At 40.1% G+C, this 19,164-nt stretch overlaps 1 protein-coding gene across 3 annotated transcripts in view; it reads left to right on the top strand.

Annotated features, from left to right (window-relative positions):
- Nucleotides 1-19,164, top strand: part of CERS6 (ceramide synthase 6) — a 94,440-nt gene that overhangs the window by 61,707 nt on the left and 13,569 nt on the right. For all 3 annotated transcript variants that reach the window (XM_039700956.1, XM_039700949.1, XM_039700965.1), the window contains 4 exons: nt 157-207; nt 2,796-2,888; nt 7,770-7,898; nt 11,306-11,412. In XM_039700956.1, the coding sequence (XP_039556890.1) occupies nt 157-207; nt 2,796-2,888; nt 7,770-7,898; nt 11,306-11,412 (380 nt within the window). The remainder of the gene's footprint in view (nt 1-156; nt 208-2,795; nt 2,889-7,769; nt 7,899-11,305; nt 11,413-19,164) is intronic.

Here is a 19,164-nt window from a genome sequence, read left to right as displayed (position 1 = left end):
GTTTTCATAACCTCTATCAAAAAATGTGAATTCTAAGCTGTTCTTATATTTTTTGTTCTTTGTTAGTATTAAATATATACACTTATATATACACATATATACACGTAGCACAAAGTGGTCTGTACTGACCTTTGTTTTGCTTTTTCTTCCTTTCAGACACCTTGGCTCTGGAATACCAGGCAGTGCTGGAGTGGGTATCCATATCAGGTAAAAGTTACAGTGTTGTCTAAAACCAAGCATGACACTTCTGCAGAGCTCTGGTTTTATTATGGTGGAGCTTTGTGCCAGTGTGTTTGTGTGAATGGCTACTCAGCATTTCAAAATGTTGCTAGATTCTTCCCATCTTGCTTGAGTTCAAGATGGGAAAGATGAACATAGCTGTCACACCTGAATTCCATACATTAAATTCCAAAAGCTCCAGAGAAGAGTCTGCAGTTTAAGGAATTCAACCTAGGGTATATATAGCTATGTATATACCCTAGATGTCTAGGATATATGTATTTTTTTTTCTTCTTCTTCTTCTTCTTCCCTAAGAGTAGGGAAGGGGAAAAAAAAAGCAATTGCCCAACTGGAAAGTGTGAATAAGAGTATTGTCCCAAAGACACATGAATCCCTGTGACAGTCAACAGCCCTTGAACAGAGACTGAACAGAACTGTGTTTGGATGCTGCTGTTCTTGAAGGTTGTGTCTCTGTTGGAAATAGATGAGTGGAGACAGTTCAGCAGAAGTCTTGATCTGAGAAATGTTGAGGGAATTAAGTCATGTAGCCTCAGAAGAAATAATGGCTTAAATTCTACCCAGAGCCAGGAGGGTGAACTGAACAACATTAGGGAAGCAGCAGCAGAAATTGAATTGGGGAAGTGCTGAAACTTAGTCCCTGAGAAACTTCAGGTACACTTGTTTCTTAGATTGATGTAGCTACAGTTGCTGGTGCCTCTCAGCCCTGTTTCCTACTTTTTTTGTGTTATTACATGCAAGAAGACGTTGGCTGAAAACAAAAGACTATGAAGCTTACTGATTGAAGAATATACATTTACCAGACTTACCAGATGAACAAGGTCATTTAGAAAGTTGGTTACAGCTTTTAGAACGTGGGAGCTAAAATTACTATATCTAATATCATTCTGGTAGTGGTGAGGAGCCGACATAAAGCAAATTTTCAAATTAAAGTCATTATGAAAATCATTGTCTCAAAAAAAAAAAAATCTACTGGGTGCTAATCAGGGCTAAGTACTGGGTTTTCAGTTTGTTCTGTTATTTTTTCCACAGCTACATAAAATTTCTAATCGTTTGTTTGCTAAAACTCCTTTTTAAATTACTTAACAACGCACTGCAGAAATCTAGCTGGACTTCAGTGTAGACATAGTCAAATGGATCATTTGGGTGATGACACAGCCATAAGCACAGGTTAACCTATTGAGGTTAAGTCTATGGAGAACTGGAACCTAACATTTGAACTAAGTTAAACACACTATTGATCCAAGAAGGAATCTGTGACATCTTTAGAATTGCCCTACACTATCACCATGTATGGCTTTAGAAATACTAATGCTGTTGTTAATAAAGCAGCTGAAATTTTACTTGAAATTTTCCCCAGTGAGTTCCCTTGCAATAATGGGTATAATAGTTGCAGTTCATTGCAAGCTCTTATTTTCTTTCCTTTTTTTAATAACACATCATTAAAAGTCTGTTGGCAGTGCCTCTGACTCAGAAAAGAGTTATATTGGCCCAAGAGATGGCTTTAAAGGATGGGTTTTGAGTTACATATTTTTCATAAAACATAAGCATATGTCTGTATTAAATTAACACCCATAGCACATTCCCTGGGAATCCAAGGACTGGCTTTCAGCTGCAAAGAATTTGTCTGCAAAAGGGAATGGGAATAAAAGGTGCAACTGAAATACCTCTTGCCAATGGAAACAGCTCATACCCTGCTTGGGTGCGTAGCTGTGCCAGTGCAAGGTGCTCTAGAGATGATTTATCTAATCCCTTGGGAGATGCCCTCAGGAGGTTCTCCTTTGCCAGTGTCCCTGTCTATCGCTGCCATGGAAGGTGTGACTATCATGGGGGCACATTTGCATGGAAATTAGAGCAGCTCCTAGGAGTGGCTCTCTTAGCTGAGGGTGGAAGTGTTTATGTACACTACCAGTTACCTTCTTTGAAGTTACCCCAAGTTGGGTTTGGTTGTGAATTTCTTTTATTTCTTTTACTTTGAAACAACTCTGTAACCACATTGTCTATCAGACAAGATGCTTGGAAAAATTTGTTTTATTTTCTTCTTTCCAAATGTTAATATGTCCCCAGAAAATGGTTAAATTTTTCAAAAGTAGGCATTTCTATTATAAAGAGCCCTGCTCAAAGCCCACATTTTCATAATGAAAAATGAGATTATATACTAGCATTAATTTTTTTCTAGTCTACTCTAGCATTGGTTTTTTGCTATGCTTTACATCCACATTTATAATCCACTGATATACAGCAAGATGTTTCAAGTAAACTTTCAAAATAGACTTAGGAATACTCAGAATTTAGTTTGTTCTGGGTTCCAAATGGACAATGTCATAATTTTTGGTATTACAGTATTGTCAGGGCTAAAACATTAGAAGAGAATATGTTAGGGAGCTTTATTTTTCCAGAGCCATCAGAGTTTGAAAGAGGCAACCATCATCATTTTTTTCACATAGGATGTTTCTGTATAATTCAATAATCCTGTCATTAAGCATGTTTCCTATAGAGCACAGCTGCCTGTAATGTCAGTTAGACTCTCTTAACCTTTTCTCATCTCCATCTTTCAGCCCCTGATGCCTGACCTTCATTACTACTACATCGTTGAATTGTCATTCTACTGGTCCTTAATGTTTTCTCAATTCATTGACGTCAAAAGAAAGGTAAGAACAAGAGACTAAAAACACAGAGAGCTTTAAGCTTTAATATATAATTTTCTTTACTTGAGGAATAGCTGTATCACAGGTGCGGTGAACTGGAAATGCAGTTCTTTCTAGTGTTCAACTCTTGCAGATATTCATCACTGTGATTGTCTTGCTCTGCTCCTTGTTGCTGTAAAGTGAGATTTTTCTGCACATGGAAAGAAGAGCCTGGAGAAAATATTGAAGGGCAAATAGCAGAAGCCAAAATAACCTTCTGCTATCATGCAGTGACTTGAATGGAATTGAACAGGTAGTATCTGGTAGATGTACTGCTTCTTCTAAGAGTTAAACAATGAAAGACCAAGAAAAGGGCAAGACGGCCTCATAAATTCACAGTATCACTTTGTGAGATAGGATCTATGAGGGCTTTCAGATTTTTCTACAAATGGACAGCAAAAACTTTAAAGCAAAAATTTTAAAAAGTGATGTTATATTTAATTGTTACCCTTCCAGTCATGTAGCTGAGCATTGCTATTAGAGTGTTGTTAATGAAAAAAACCAAGACTGTATCCAAATAGAAGTATTTTCCAGAATTAGTTGCAACCTGTTCCATATTCCGAGTTCTCTCCTCCAAGATGAATCCTAGTCCATAGCAGAACAAGCAGCACAACAGTTACTCTGTAATAACTGTCCATTGAGCTATTCTTGCAGGGGCTTTAATGTTTCAGAATTAAATTTTTTAAACATTTGTAAGGATTTTATAATATCTTTATGTGCTTCCTTCAGCTGTCATTTAAATAAATTATTGTAGGCTATGCTAATGAAAAAATTCCTGTTTATTAGAATTTTGTCTGGAGCATAACTCTGAAAAGAGTAAACGGAGGATGCATTATGACCTGAATAAACTTACCTGTCACTTAGAGCCAGAGTATATTTCTGGGAGTCCTGTGCCAGAGCTACCTATATAGAAACACACTCCTCTATTTGGATTTACAGATTATGCCAGAAGTAGAAATCTCAAGAAAGCATCCACAAAATTTAAATCCATATTGGAGGATAAATTGTAAGTAAAACAACCAATTTAGGATGAATACATATAAGTCCCCTGCTTGCATTGTCTGTAGATGCTAAACATTCTGTTAGCCATGAGCTTAAAATGAGTATAAATTCCCTGTTTCACAAACAGATAGAAACAATGCTTAAGGGAGCTGTATGATAGTGGAGATGAATTTAAATCAAGAGTAATATTGACTAAACTGTTACGCTGCAGGGCCCAAGTCTGTTTCTAGTTATATATAAATGACTTGTACCTGTTATCATAAAAACCTTAGGGCAACCAGCTGTGGAAATAGGATGGGACATGGAGGTGGGGAAGTGAATTGCTAAGAGCCTATTGACACCCCAGCCACAGCTCCTGCACCCAGAGCACCAGATCCAAGCAGTGTCCCGAGCACCAGCTCTGTCTGAGAATGTGCAGTGTCCAGCAGAGAGCAGGAGCACATCTGCAGTGCAACGATAGCAAGTCCAAAGCCTTTCATTATCAGCACCCAGCAGGGAGCACTGGAGATGCCGTATGCATAAATGACCTCTTAGATCACTCACCCGTTTGCACTGTGGAGACAGCTCTTTTTGTAGTGTAAGCAGAATTGATAAGGAGGAAGATCAGATTGGAGAAATGCAGCTGTGTCCTGGTGTCACACAGTAAAACTGTTTGGAGTGCAAGCTGCCAAGGAAACCCACTGAGCTGAAAAACGTTAGGACTAGAGACTTACAATAGTTGGCAAAAAGGAGTGCAAGCTTGACAGAGACACCAGTTATTGCAACACCATAGTAGTTCTCTTTTAAAAGAAGCCTGAGTTTAAAAAAATGTGGAAGCCTTGTAATGCACTCTGTTTGCAATGTGTGGAATGGTGCCCATATGAAATAGGGATCTGTTTAACAGGAAGCAGGAAATTTGTCAGCTAATATCAGATACTATTGTAATATTTCACAGTTGGCTTATATGGAGCAGATTAACAGTTCTCAACCTAAGTAAGCTGTTGATGTTTTCATGTTACAGTGAAAGGAATATTTTTATCTAAATCTTGGTTATCGTTTTAGATACTTCAAATTCAGCAGCAGTAAATGTGTTGTATTCTGGGATGGTCAGAAGTGTCCAGGCAGTATTGTGCACTGCAGGAATTCAGCCAAGTGGGTTTTTTTATGTAGCTGAGTTTGTCTGAAGGAGAGGTGCAGTGTGTCCTTGCTGGAAGCAGCAGCCCTCAGCACTGGCCTTACTCCAGAACTGGTCTTTTATTTACTGTAGATCAAGAGAAATGTACTTACTGTTTTTCATCTCCATTTTATTCTTCTCTGATAGTAAACTGTGTATAACTAAAGTCTAATAGGTACCATCTTCAGAGCATAGTATTAATTAATGTCTTTAAAAAGTGTCACAAAGAGGAAAGAAGCAATCCCAATAACAAAGCAGTCTTATTTCTATCATTGCTACTTTTTTCCAATCGTTTTCTGTAGGTCAGTCCAGCACTTCTGTTTCAGAGGTGTCAAAGTCAAGTAACTTTCTTTTTAAAGAAACAGTATTACAGGCATTCCCCAGACAGCATTTCTTTAAGAAGAGTCATGCAAAAATGCAGAAGACTGCTGCCCAAGAACATTAGGATTTCTTAAGAATAATCCATATTGTCAGGAATGCCTTGAAGAATATCCAAGAGGGACTAGAAATCTGGTATTTGTAGAACATGAATGTGTCAGCTGTGAAAATAGAGGAGATCATCTGCTTGACTTTTTGCCCCATTAGGACTGCCTATGTGCTAGCATAATTGCATTTGGAAGGAAAATTAAGAACAGTGCCATAGTGCCTGCAGGTGAAGGAGGTAAAGAGCTATGCTGCAGTATGGCCATAGGGCAATAATAGTAGCTTACTTGTAATCCCATGGAATAAGGTAGGTGCTGTGCTGGTTTATTATTGTGAAGTGGTGAAATGATCTTCGTGTGTGTTTGTAGTTCCTGAAATGACTGAGATGCCATACCCTTGTTTTCTCTTAGGACACGCAGAAAGGGAAACAGCCTTTAATTGTCTTTTTCTTCTGTCTGCTTGAAGAAAATGGATTTAGAGCAATGGCTTGATATGACTGCTAAATGTATTTTATTGTGTTCCATGCTTCTGGGGGCCAGATAACCTGGCTGGGAAATGTTTGGTACATGCTAAAGTGGCTTATGAGTCTCTGCTTTTCTTATCTTTTCTCCCTTTCCCTGCCCTCCTAACCTTCCTCAGCTTTGTGTTGGAGGTACTGGCAGTACCTACTGAGGAGTAGGAAATAGGATCTTGTAGCACCTGATAGCATTAAACATAAGTGATAGGCTGGGAGCAGGTCCTGTCCCTCTTCAGTTAGTGAGACTGCTCAAGCTGCAGGTTTTTCCATGGACTGCAGGTGTACATTGCAGGGAAGGCATGTGCTGGGGCTGAGAGGCAGGGGCACTGCACGACCTTAAAACCAGTGGTGCCTGCTACATTCCCAAAGAGAGCTGTGGGAGCACTGTGCAGGTTCTCAGTACTGAACAGACAGTGCAGTCGGGGGCTGGAGTTGCTGCTTTTCCAGAGCTGCCCCTGTGTTAATTTGAGCTTGTGGCCCTTTCCATAGGGCCTCCTGCCCAACACAGGTATCTTCAATTCCTTTGCAAACCAGGTGCTGCCCCTCTAAAGGCACAGTTTTGGTTTTCTCTGTTGTGGCCCACTTAGCTGAAGACTACCACAGCTCAGGACTGGCCAACAAAAGCTATCAGAAAGCCAAATTCCAGCTCCCAATACACTTGGTGAGCAGGCTGCCTGAAGGAGCTGCTCCTTTTGACTGCCTGGATTTCTCTCCTTTCTGACAGCTCTGCACAAGAGCCGCTAGATCTGCTGGGAGCTGTGCTACAGATTTTACATCTGGTGCATAGAGAAACTTCCCAGTTAAATGTTGCCTGTGATCTTATCTCAAGGGTTTTAATATCACTTCCTTAAAGTTGTGCAGATAGTTCAGCAAATGGCAACAAGACTTATTTTTTACTAATTTAGTGCCTTGCTGAGAAGAGTCTCGTTAGGTCCTGTTCTCTCATTAATCAGTCTGGGAGCCTAGTCCAGACAGGCAGGTTGTTCCCTCTGCTTTATCTGCCCTGTGGCAAGTATCTGGGAATGTGATGTTACTTCTGGGAATGCCTCCACTCCCAAATTTTTCAATAGTAACAGTTACTTTATGGCCAAATAACAGAGTTACTGGTGTGGAGACCAGCTAGCCTGCATCATTTGGGAGGCAGTGGATTAGAACCAATTAGGAGGAGATGCTCCAGCTCATTTGAAGACTTTCCTGACCCTGTAACAGTGTGAAGACAAAGCAACTTGATTAAAAACAAACAAATAAAAGCCTGGATCTGGGATTCTCCCAGTTGTTCTTGGCAGGTGTCTGCTGTCCTAGTGCACTATTGCCTTCCTTTGTAGCTGTTTTCTCTCTTCTGAATGGTGCATTATTTGGCACTTGGTTATGCATATTGTTATAATCATATGTTACTTGATGCATAAAAAGTATGGTGGAATTTGATTTGCATGTACATATGCCTTTTCAAAGTAACTTCAACTGCAAATGTTTATTTTATTTGGTTAAATTACTATGAACTGAGAAGTGTGGCCATTGCTTAGCTTTCAATAATATTTTTGCATTGGTTAACAATGATTATTTTATTCAGCCTAAATGAAATATAGAGAAGGGTGTATAATACACTTATATAAGTAGATATTTTTATAATTTAAATATAATGCTGGATTTAAGAAACAACCCTCCAATTTTGTATATGAGTACAGAATATCAGTGTTTGCCTCATTGAATTTTTGGTTTTTGTGTCTTTTCCTTGCTTCTGCTTCTCTAGGACTTTGGAATCATGTTTACACATCACATTGTAACAGTCACCCTGATTACCTTCTCATACGTAACGAATTTGACACGAGTGGGAACCTTGATCTTATGTCTCCATGATGCAGCTGATATTGTCCTAGAGGTGAGATCATTCATATGTCATCATTCATATGTTTGCCATGCAGAACAAGTGTTTCCTAAGGCAGTTCAAGATGGTAATGGTGATTAATATATTCTATTTCCTTGCTTAAATCTTGCACTTGTAGCAGCGCATATTTCTGATTTCTGGTTTCTCCTTTGATATGTTGCTTGTACAGAGCAGAGATTGTAGTGCATTGCATGCCAGGGAGGGTTACATGCAGATTCTAAATACAGCATGGGAAAATCAAAAGCTGAAGCTGCAGAGTCTGGAAAGTGGTGCAAGTGAGTCACGTGGTTTTTAACCCCTGTGACATGGTGTGTGGAGCAATGACCCTGTCTCTGAAAGAATCAAGGTGTCATGGTGTGTTTCTGCTCTGCTTTACTGGGCAGAGGGTGTTGGACCATTAGTGGCTTATTTGGGCATGGCCAGTGTGAGCTGACCTCTGACTTGCCAGGTTCCCGTGCCTCAGGCTCCCAGTACCTGCAGTTGTATTTGGAGAAGAAGGGATGATTGAAATTCTTTTAAGTCAAGTTGGTCTGAACTTCCATAGGGCAACGTAGAGATGTTGTCATCCTTTATCTGCATCAGTTGCTAGAGAGCTGTGGGTCATGCTAGAATTTGGCTGTCTCTGAACTCTCCTCCAAAGTTAATAACTATTTTGTCTGAAATTATTTTTATTCAAGTACCTGCAAGGATACCTATTATGCAAGAATATAGACTTACTGCATGAGTCACCTATTGCAAAATCAAGATCCTGCCATTCTGATTCAGTGGTGCTTTAAATATGGTTTTATTTTTTAATCTTTTTTTATCTAGAAGGCACATGACTGCCTGAGATAGAAAGCAAAAGAGAATATGGAGTTTTCATGATAAAAAGAATCACATCTTTGCAAGTTTATTTTTCTATTTTAGCAATGTGTATAGCTAGCTGTGACTTCACCTAAACGTTCTTCATTCCTCTTTTCTCACCACTAGAAAGAAGTACTTAAAGATGTTTATTCTGGATCAGACCAGTGTCTGTGGAACTATAAAAACACTAGAGAGCAGCTGTACTAGGCTAGCTAAAACTTTACCCTCTGTTCATTTACTAAGATGAAGAGAAATTGCTGGTATTCCCACCAGAGTTGCAAACTGCAAATTGCTCAGATATGCTTCCTCATGAGGCACATATATACGTGGTCTTTCTAGTCAGTTCTTTCAGTCTGGTTTAACTGGAAATTCTGCTAGGGCAGTGAGTCACAACACTGGTGCCATATGAGAGGAGATGGACTCATGCATACTGCTGACATTACTGAGGGGAAAGGCAGTGCAGAGGAAGAAAACTATCAAACTGCAAAAGAAGTTGATTAAATAGCTTGCCATGATGGGTCAGTTGTGCACCTGACTTGTGTTACCTATTACATATTTGTAAAAATGAAAAGCTCTTTCTGGAGGGCACTAGACTCTTTCCATCTACCATTTCATAATGAAGCATATCCACTGGAAAGCTGGAAAGCGCCATTTTTTGTTATTCTTGTTACAAAATGTAGTGTGCCTTGGTGATAATACTGGAGGTGAGATTTTTTTCACAGGTATTAAGGTGTCTGGACATTTGGAAGAGCCATAGTAGGATTTTCAGGAATTTGAAATGCTGTGTTCCTTAGTTGTAGTAATGTTTTTTTTTAATTCAGAAAATTGTGTTCTATTGTCTTAGGTGGCCAAATTCTATCCAAGAACAGCATATTGTAGTTTTTTGTAGTCTTTCTTTATCACTATAATTTGTAGTCTTTCTTTATCACTGTAATTTGTAGAATTATTGTAATTTGTTATTTGAGAACCAATGTCCCAATAGCTCTACTGTTTTTGAGAAATGACTTGATGCTACTACAAGTTGCTATAGTAATATCAGCTTCATGCACTATGAAACCAGATTTTTAGACTGCCACCATAGAAATACAGCCAGAATTCTTGGACTGAATTTTTTATCATCTGAAAAGCAAGGAAGTTAGTAATGCTTCTGCTTTGTATGTTGGCCCCAAAGTGTTCTCTTTTCCTTTAAACTAGGCTGTGAGTACGAACCGCTAGGAAATTTGTATGTGTCCTCTAGAAAACTGAGCTGATTCAGAAGGGTTATGTTTTCTTCACAGCAGTGGTGGCTTTGGTGGCTCATGTTCTGGGTGCTTCCTAACTTGGTTTCTTTAGTGAGGAATAATCTTCATGTTCAGGTTTTTAGTGGGAACATTGCAGAAATTGGGTAACAGGCAAAAGTGCACGTTTTGTTTTGGCATCCAGATTATCTGTTTCTCTGGTTTGAATTCTGCATTCAGAATCGTATTCTGTATGCATAGTTGTAGTAATTTTGCTCCCTCTTAGTACTCTGGAAAGCCTGCACAAGTATCTTCTGGGGTGCTGGGAGCTGGATGCAGGTCCCCTCAGAAAAGAGCTTTGAAAGGGTTCCCAGTGGCTTAAGTGGACACAAAAGAGTTCCCAGTGACTTAACTGGACTCTGTGGATACACTTAGCAGAAAACGTGAAGACTGACCCTGTCTCAAAGCAGATGTTGTTTTAAAATAATTAACTGCTTGCACACATTGACACTCAGGGAGCAGAACAGACATCTTTAAACAAGCTTCCTTCCCTAAATACCATTTTCTTCAGGGAGAAAAGGGTAAAGAAACTTCTGGGAAGATCAGTGCTTTAATTAGCAGTTTCAGAGAAGAGTAATGAATTAGTGAGCCCTTCCCTGGGAAAGAGTCAGCAGATTGCATGAAGACAAGTGAGAAAAGCATGTAAATATACGCATAAGACAACAAGTTAGAAAGCAGAAGCTAAAAAGAGAGCCTTGGGTAAATACTTGAAGGGGAGGGGGTATAATCTTTGAGGTGGAGACTGTTCTGTATAGGCAGAAAAGGAAGAAGAGATGCTTCAGAAAAATGTAGTATATGGGGTGTACTGGAGGAATTGAGACAAAGTTTATGTATAGCAGCTACTAGAAGGTCAAAAAGCATGGGGCACATGGAAGGTAGATGGATGCTGAAAATACCAGTGGAGCATACTGGAAAGCTGAGAGATAAGCAGGTAAAGAGGTTGGTGACAAAGACACCATAAACATACTGGGGTTCAATAAAAGGTTTAGAAAGAGTTTTGCAAATCTGAAATCATAGAATCTCAAAAATGAAATTGAGTGGGAAATAAAGAAATTAAATACATACTCTAGTTTTATGTAGTTTGGTTTGTTTTTTTTTTCTAAAGAAGATATTTTCCAGCTGGTTGGTGGAGAGGAGTTCCAAGATCACTGTGAGGTGGCCCAGTGAAAATGTTAGGGATTTCATAAAAAATTGATTTCTTCTTTTTCTTACAGCTTATACACAGTACAATAGAATTCAGTTGTCCTCATGGAAGTAAAAAGACATATTTTTCTTTTGCAGGCTGCCAAAATGGCAAACTATTGCAAGTGTCAAAAACTGAGTGATCTTCTGTTCCTTACATTTGCCGTTGTCTTCATTGTCAGTAGGCTTGGCATATATCCCTTATGGTGAGTAAGGACATTGTTTTCCTCAAGCTCTAGGCACCAAACAAGCTTGGAAATAACTATATTATAATTGAAAACTATTCACTGCCGTTACTCTGTTTCCCAAAGCACCAGGGAGAGTTTCAGACGGAACCAGGTGCTGAAATAGCCTATTTGCTAGAGTGCCATTGTGTTTACTGTGTGCTAGATGAGAAACATCTGGACCTTCTGCTGGTTTTAAGCTAGAAGTGGGTTGGAGACAGCATAGATTCAGACTAGCAGGTGTTGGCAGAAAGGAGAGGAAAATTAAAATATTAGTCACCAAAAAACCCAACCAGCAGCTAAGCTTGAAGCTAGAATGTTCTCAATAGCTTTTAATGCATGCTTCATGAACACTTTCATCTTAAAGAAAAGCACAGTGGAGTAAGTGAAGTCTGACCTGCTGAAATTGGTGTAAGGATGTTATTGCCATGCAGATTGCAATACTGCAGGCTACTCCTTTTCCACCTCTCCTTTGAATTGGGTTCCTGGGGCAGCTGTGTAACACTTATGTCTAGAAGGTAGTTACACAGCTCTTACTGTAATCTCACACCTTCCCAGACAGTCAGCTGCTTGCATGTGCTCACATTCTTGTAGGTACACAGACACGCGTGCACACAGTCTGAGCGTAGATGTTTGGTTCTTTAGCTGGGATCTTCTGCATCCAGGGGGCAGATGGCTAATTAGGAAACACATGGATATACTTCATTGTAAAAATGCCTTAAAGTTTTTCTGCAACCTGTGCACTATATATGAAGAGGGCTGAGAGAAGGTGTTGGCATTGGCTCTTTTCTATTCTCAATCCTTTCTTATAAACAGGACTGGCACAGATATCTGTATTTCTAGGGAAGTAAGAGAGGTCTTTCATTGCATCAGAAGATAACAGTGACAGTTTTGTTTTTGGGAAGCAGCAATAATGACAGAAATTGTACCCTTTGTAGTGTTTATTTAGATTACCACCAAGCTCCTTATTCAGATATGCAGAGGATTTACAGATGCCAATGTCAACCTCCCTGCTACAGTTTCCTTTGCAAACCTCACTAATGGTATCTCTTTGAGGTTTTGTTAAAGCAAACAGGGTAAGACCAAGATGCCCTTAGGGAGCTGTGTCATCAGCTCTGCTTAACCCTACAATGTGGAAGTCTCATTTAACATTTTATGACTCTAGATATTGTCATAATGCCTGGTTCCTACTGTGTTGTGAGTTGGTGAAGAAACATGACAAAACATGAAAATGGATAGACACACAAACTCCATGTTTAGAAACATGTTATTATTACTTGTTATTTTCTTCAAGGAGCATTTTTTTCTTTCTTAAACAGTTTTGCTTTCCTTCCTCAGTCCTTTCTTGAATCCAACTGGACCATTCTCTGAATTTCTCTAAATTAAATAAGCTGGTTTTTCTACTTCCATGATCTCAGATAGGAAAAATGTTGGCATTCCTGCTCATAGGATTTCACCTGACCCTTGCTTTCTGTTTTATATTGAGAAATGGAGGGAGGACCCAATTTCACCAGTGCATTTCTGCCACTGGAGACTGCAGTATATGACTGTGCTTAAGGGAAGGCTTAGTCAGATGAGGGCTGGAGGGCTGGATGGGTTTGCAAAGGGGAACTCATACTTGGCCAACCTGATAACCTGCTATGATGAAATTACTGGCTTGTAATTACATAATTACTGGATTATTGGGCAGAGTGCACCCTCAGCAAGTTTGCATGTTCCAGCGAGTAAGGAATGGCTGATAACCCCAGGGTTGTGCTGCCATCCAAAGGGAAGGAACCTCAACAGGCTGGAGATACAGCAAACAGGAACCTCAGATGTTTAGCAAAAGCAGTGCAGAGCCCTGCACCAGTATTTTCTGGGGGCTGACCACAAGGAAACAGCCTTACACCAGAGGAACTGGGGGTTCCCGTGGACACCAAGGTGAACATGAGCCAGTTCTGTGCCCTGGTGCTAACGAAAGCTGGTGGAACTCTGGGCTGCCTTAGGAGGGGTGTGGGCAGAGGCTGGGAAAGGTGACCCTTCCTTTCTACCAAACCTGCTGAGGCCACATGCAGAGCACTGTGTCCAGTTCTGGCCTCCCCAGTATCAGAGAGGCACAAAGCTACTGGAGACAGTCCAGCACGCAGTCACTGAGATTCATTAGGGGACTGGAGCACCTCTCACATGAGGAAAGGTTGAGACAGGCAGAGTGGTTTAGCACAGAAAAGAGAACGTTTAAAATGGGTATTATCAGTGTAGAAATACATGAAGGGAGAGTGTAAGGAAGTCTGAGCCAGGGATTGTCCACTGACAGGAATGCAGCAGCTGACAGTGTGCTGTGTGCTCCCTGTCACAACCAGAGTGGTTGCCCTGGTCATCCCTCTGCCTTTATGCTTTAACCCCAGCTGCCAACAAAGCCCCACAAAGCTGCTCACTCACTCCCACCAGTGAGATGGGGAGAGAATCAGGAGGGTAGAAGTGAGAGAACTCATGAGCTGAGATAAAAACAGTTCAATAGGTTAAGGCAAGAGCTGTGCACACAAGCAAAGCCAAACAAAGCTTTCATCCCCCACTTCCTGTGGGCTGGCAGGTGTTCAGCCATCTCCAGGACAGCAGGGCTCTATTTGTAATGGTGACCTGGGAAATGTAAACACCAACACTCTAAATGTGATCCCCTTCCTCCTTCTTCCCCCAGGTTTGTATGCTATGCATGACACCATATAGTGTGGGATATCCCTGGAGGCAGCTGTCCCAGCTGTGTGTCCTTCTAACTCCTTCTGCACCTCCATTCTCCTCACTGAGGGCTGTGTGAGGAGCAGAAAATGCTTTTGCTCTCTGTGAGCACTACTCGACAATAACAGAAACATCCTGAAATTACTGACAGTGTTTCCAGCACAAATCCAGAATATAGCCCTATACTACCTACCATGAAGAAAACAAAGTCTGTGGAAGCCCAAACCAGTGTATCCCTCAATCAATGAAAAATACATTTATTTATTTGAATACGCAGATAGTTTAGTGTGGTATAAAAAAAATTCTTTGATTTTTGACCCTTTTATTGCCAACCAAAGCCTTGATGTATGTCAATCCATCTATGGGCCATTTACTTAAGAGTTGGACTCGATCCTTGTGGGTCCCTTCCAACTCAGAATATTCTGTGCATATCTATCCCTTAGATAAAGCCAAAGGCAGTTTCATTGTTCTCAGCTCTACTGTAAGCAATGCATGTGGGAGTCAGAGTTGGCAGGGATGAGCCATGGCATACATGAGCTTCTGTCTCCCAAATCCTTTTCCTCTATGAAACAGCAATTCTAAATCTTCAGCTCTATTAGTTTGCATGTCAGCAAAGATGACTCACTGGAGTGGCAGCAGGCCAGGAAGTATAGTTTTGCTCTCCTTTGCTGAAAATTCAAAATAGCGAAATTTGGTGCCTGATTAATATTACATAAATATGCAAATTTTTCTAGCATAAAGGCTGAGAGGTATAAAATCAGTGTGCATGTAATGTAAAAGCAAGGCTGTAATTTATAAGAAAACTTCCCCCGCGCAGGAAGGTGAATGCCCGAGACGGGCTGGCAGAGACGTCACTTCCGAAGCGCTGGTGTGCTGCCCCTTTGCACAAGTGCCATTTCATAAAGGTGCAGAAAGGTGCTCATAACGAATTCAGAATGTATCAAATGCTGTTGTTTGAAGGGTGTTTAACAGCAGGGCTAAGACAAAAGAAACTGGCAATTAGGTATATATTTAGCAGTCTTTCTGCAGGCATCTGGAGTTCATTTCAGCAATAATTCAAAAACCCCAGGATGCTTTCTGCCTCCTGCTGCTAAGTGAATGTAGGAGTAAAGCTGCTATTTTCACTGACAAGACATTTTGCTTGTGAAATTCTCCCACTTGCACATAATCACTGTTCTAGCAAATTACAGCATAGAACACAACTCTCCATGAGTCAGGGGGAACACGTTGCCTTCTCAGGTGAACCAGGATTGTAGAGAGAATGAAAGCAATCTCAATTAAAAATTAATATAAATTATACAAGCCCTTGGCTAGTCTAATCAGGCTGGGTAAAACAGTTACTTCAAGCTCTCAGGGAAGCTGGGCTTATATTTGTTTACTAGGGTAAGGCACCAAGCCAGTAAAGTTAAGGCTCTTTCAAATTGCTCTGACTAGTTACCAGCATGCAGTTTTCTGGAGTTTTTCACTTCTTTTGATTACACAAGTAATCAAACCCTAACCCAGGCAGTAAAAGCAGCCTTGGGCTAAGGCTGGTTCCAAGGAAAAAGCTGTGGAGGATGCCATGTTGTGGCAGTTTTTTGTTCCCCTTGGCATGCCTTTTGCAGCTGTGGTGTGCCTGGAGCTGTGTATTCACACCGTAATTTGATTACACAGACAAGGAGAGAAGCAAACAGGTCGCATTCACATAACCTGTGGGGTCTCAGCATGCACATATTACATGCATGCACTGAGAAATGTAACAGTGCCTTAACAGTGCAGATTCAAGTCAAAGCCTGATTGAAGCAGGTTATAAAGAGCTGAGGTCATGTTCTGCATATGCTGTGACACAAGTTCTCATATGGGCAAATTTGGTATAACCCAGGTAGTCCTTATTATGCCCTTCCGTTCTTGCTCTCTTCATAGACTGTCCATATCCAGAGTATTGTATCACATTAAAAGCTGTGAAGATGGACTTTGATTAGTTGGTGTAGTCTTGTTTCATACCAGTAGGTGCATCTTAGCTGGATCTTCTGTTTGCGAGTCTGTTTGGAAATATTCTGGGTAAAAAAAAATATATAAAAAAAAATTCTTACTCTTAAAATTCAAAGCTGTTTCAGGTGTATGTCTTCTCATCAACTGCAGTGTGTGGCTTCTAAATGAGATTTTGGTGCCAATGTACCTTATATGAGTATGGGTCAGCCAGTCCTCAGAAGAACAACTTTCTTCCTTGCTATTCTTTCATTTTTAAAGCTTGCTCATGACAGTACACACAGTCTGGTTCATGGCTGATATGTAATTGCCTGTACATGGCAATGAGTATCTGCATGAACGAGACAAGCCTGGCGTGATTCTTCATGAGTTACAATTAACTTCTGCTCACCATGGTGAGCTGTAATGAACCCTAGTTACTTATTACCAGACCTACAGACAGCCCTGTCCTTAATGCACTCACTGTGTTTCCAGACAGTGATGCAGTATTGCCAATGTGCACTGTTCTCTTTCATTTATCCTGGAATCAGCTTCTCTCTGAGCAATAGGGCAGTGCAGAACCCCTATAAGAAGCAGCTGCTACAAAGATTTGCTGACCTTTTTTCCTTGTTTTGTTCTTTAGCTGATATTGGCTGGGTTTGCACAGCTCTTAACAAGCAGTGAAGTTGAATTGTTGTCTTTCATGCTGGTTTTCTTTCCTGGCACGTTTTCTCCTGACTGGCCCTTGGAGTACGTGCGTTGTGTGGGAGGACAGCATGTGGACCCCAGCAGAGTCACTCTGCCTCACTCCTCTGAACATACTGGTAAAACAGAAAGCTCCAATCTAGCCTTTAAAGCACCCTACAGTGCCAAAGCAATATGTAGGCAGTGGGTAAAGCAAGAGTCCTGGTCAGGTACTTCACGTAGTAAGAATTCAGGTAGCTAGATGAATCCCAGCTGCCCAGACCTTGTCTGCACTCTGAATGAACACAATTTGCTTTTACTTACTCTTGTTGGATTGTAAACCTTTCTAGCCTAACTAGGATAATAAAATAACTTTTTTGTTAAGATGATCTCTTCTGACACTGTATCAAGCTTCTTTTGCTCAGAATATTGTCTAAATCAGAGCATAATCATAATCACATGTTGCTTGTGGGTAGCAGATACTGAAAGAATAAATTATAATTTTGATACTTGATTCCTGATGCTATTCATACTGTCATTGAGTGGATGCTGTAGAACTAGCAAAAATTATCTGATGTGCTTACATTTCAGTCTGTTTATAAGGCAACTTATAATCAATCAGTTTATCAAGAGCATTTAATAACAAGGTTTTGGCAAACTAACAATAGTATATTCAAAGAATTCATAGACTTCAATTTATGGATTAAAAAGAAGGTTTAATTAACTAAGGCTCTATAAATTTACTCATAACTCTTGTCCTAGCTCTTTAGCAGAGTGTATATAGTGTTGTCATCCCATCTGCTTCTGACAGAACATTTTCAGATATTATCTTTTCTAATGCCTAGTTATTTTATTTCCTCAAATTTTTACAGCATTTGTAAACTCAGGCCTCTGGAGTTTTACAAGAAGCAAGGATGAAATCTTTGGAGTACCAGGTTAATACTGCTCCAGCTATTTACAGGGAAGCTATAAGAAATGGAAAGGTTAGAGGTGTCATTCACCATTATGGGCTTGCAATGTAAATAACAAAAAGCAGCATTTGCTCAGTGTTGCCGTTTTAAAATTTTCATGTGATCACAGCAGGAAGAAATTATATGAAAAAATATTTCATCAGACTTCCAAAGCCATTCTTATCCTCATTTTTAGTTTCTACAGATGGTAATCTGTGGTTATAAGAATGCTTTCTGTTGTCAAGGATAGCATATTCAGTCAATATTCTTACTTCTTTTATTAAGAAAAATGTCCTGTCTAAAACCTGTGCACCAATTGGAAACAGAACAGATACCTGTGCAGTGGCACTTCTCCTGCTCAGAATTATTCTGCCAAGCATAAATGTGTCAGGGCAAGGGAAGCAGCATGGTTGTTTTTGTTTTTCTTGTGGCCAGACATCTTAGCCACTTTTAAATCAACTCAGGTAAGTAGTTTGAACTTGTGCAAACGTTCTGCCTCTTCTCAGCCCCTTTTCTCTTAGAGATATCTTCAGCACCAGGGTTTGCTATTACTGGCACATATTTTGTGGTGCTACAGAGTCAATACAAAAGCAGAACAACACTACTGCAAGCTTCTGACTTATGTGGGATGTAAAAATCATAGCTCTGCAAAAGCAGGAGAGTAAGTTAACTTACCAGCTTGAAATAGTAAATGACTTTTGAACACTATGATCAACAGCCGTGATGGAGCTGGCATATCATTCATGTTCAGCTAGGAGAGGGTCATTGTGGCTGAGCACCCTGGGAAAAACCCAGTGCCCGTGTAAATGAGCACATTCTATAGCTTTCATTGCTGTTGCATAATAGCAGAGTTTGACCCATAATATCTCTGAAAGTATAAATAATTATTAAGAAAATTGGATTAAACTGAAAACTGTTTAGGGATGATTTCACAGACATTGATGTTGCACATAGTTAAGCACAACTGCACTTATTTTCAGCCAACAGAAAGGGGCAGGAGGATGGCTTTTTTATATTCTGATACTCTCTTCTGCAAAGATTGGAAACTATAGTTTACAACAAATGTTTTTCCTCTTTGGAGAAAAACATGCAGTCCAGGAAAATGGATCTTGATACATGTTCTCTGTTGCTCATATACAAGTCTTATATGTGCTTGAAGATTTTCAGATTTGGAAGTGTCATTCTTAGTATAACTTAGTATATAGTTCTTCAGTGCTTGTGAGTTATTATCATAGGCCTTTACACAAGCATTCTGCCATAACACACTACTGATACAACATCTTGCTGAGTATAAGTACATTCTGCTAGGAATCTTGAGTTCACTCCATATCCTGATGTCTATGAAGGACTCTTCTGAGGTTTGAGTTTGGATTGTGAGAGTGCCTAGGACCTTGTGTCTTTGTTTTTTCTGTCCACAAGAGTGTAAATACTACTATTCATA

Source organism: Passer montanus, unplaced genomic scaffold, assembly GCF_014805655.1.
Source record: "Passer montanus isolate IOZ18808 unplaced genomic scaffold, ASM1480565v1 scaffold1, whole genome shotgun sequence".
NCBI classification, from domain to species: domain Eukaryota; kingdom Metazoa; phylum Chordata; class Aves; order Passeriformes; family Passeridae; genus Passer; species Passer montanus.
This window is presented reverse-complemented; position numbering and strand designations above follow the sequence as displayed.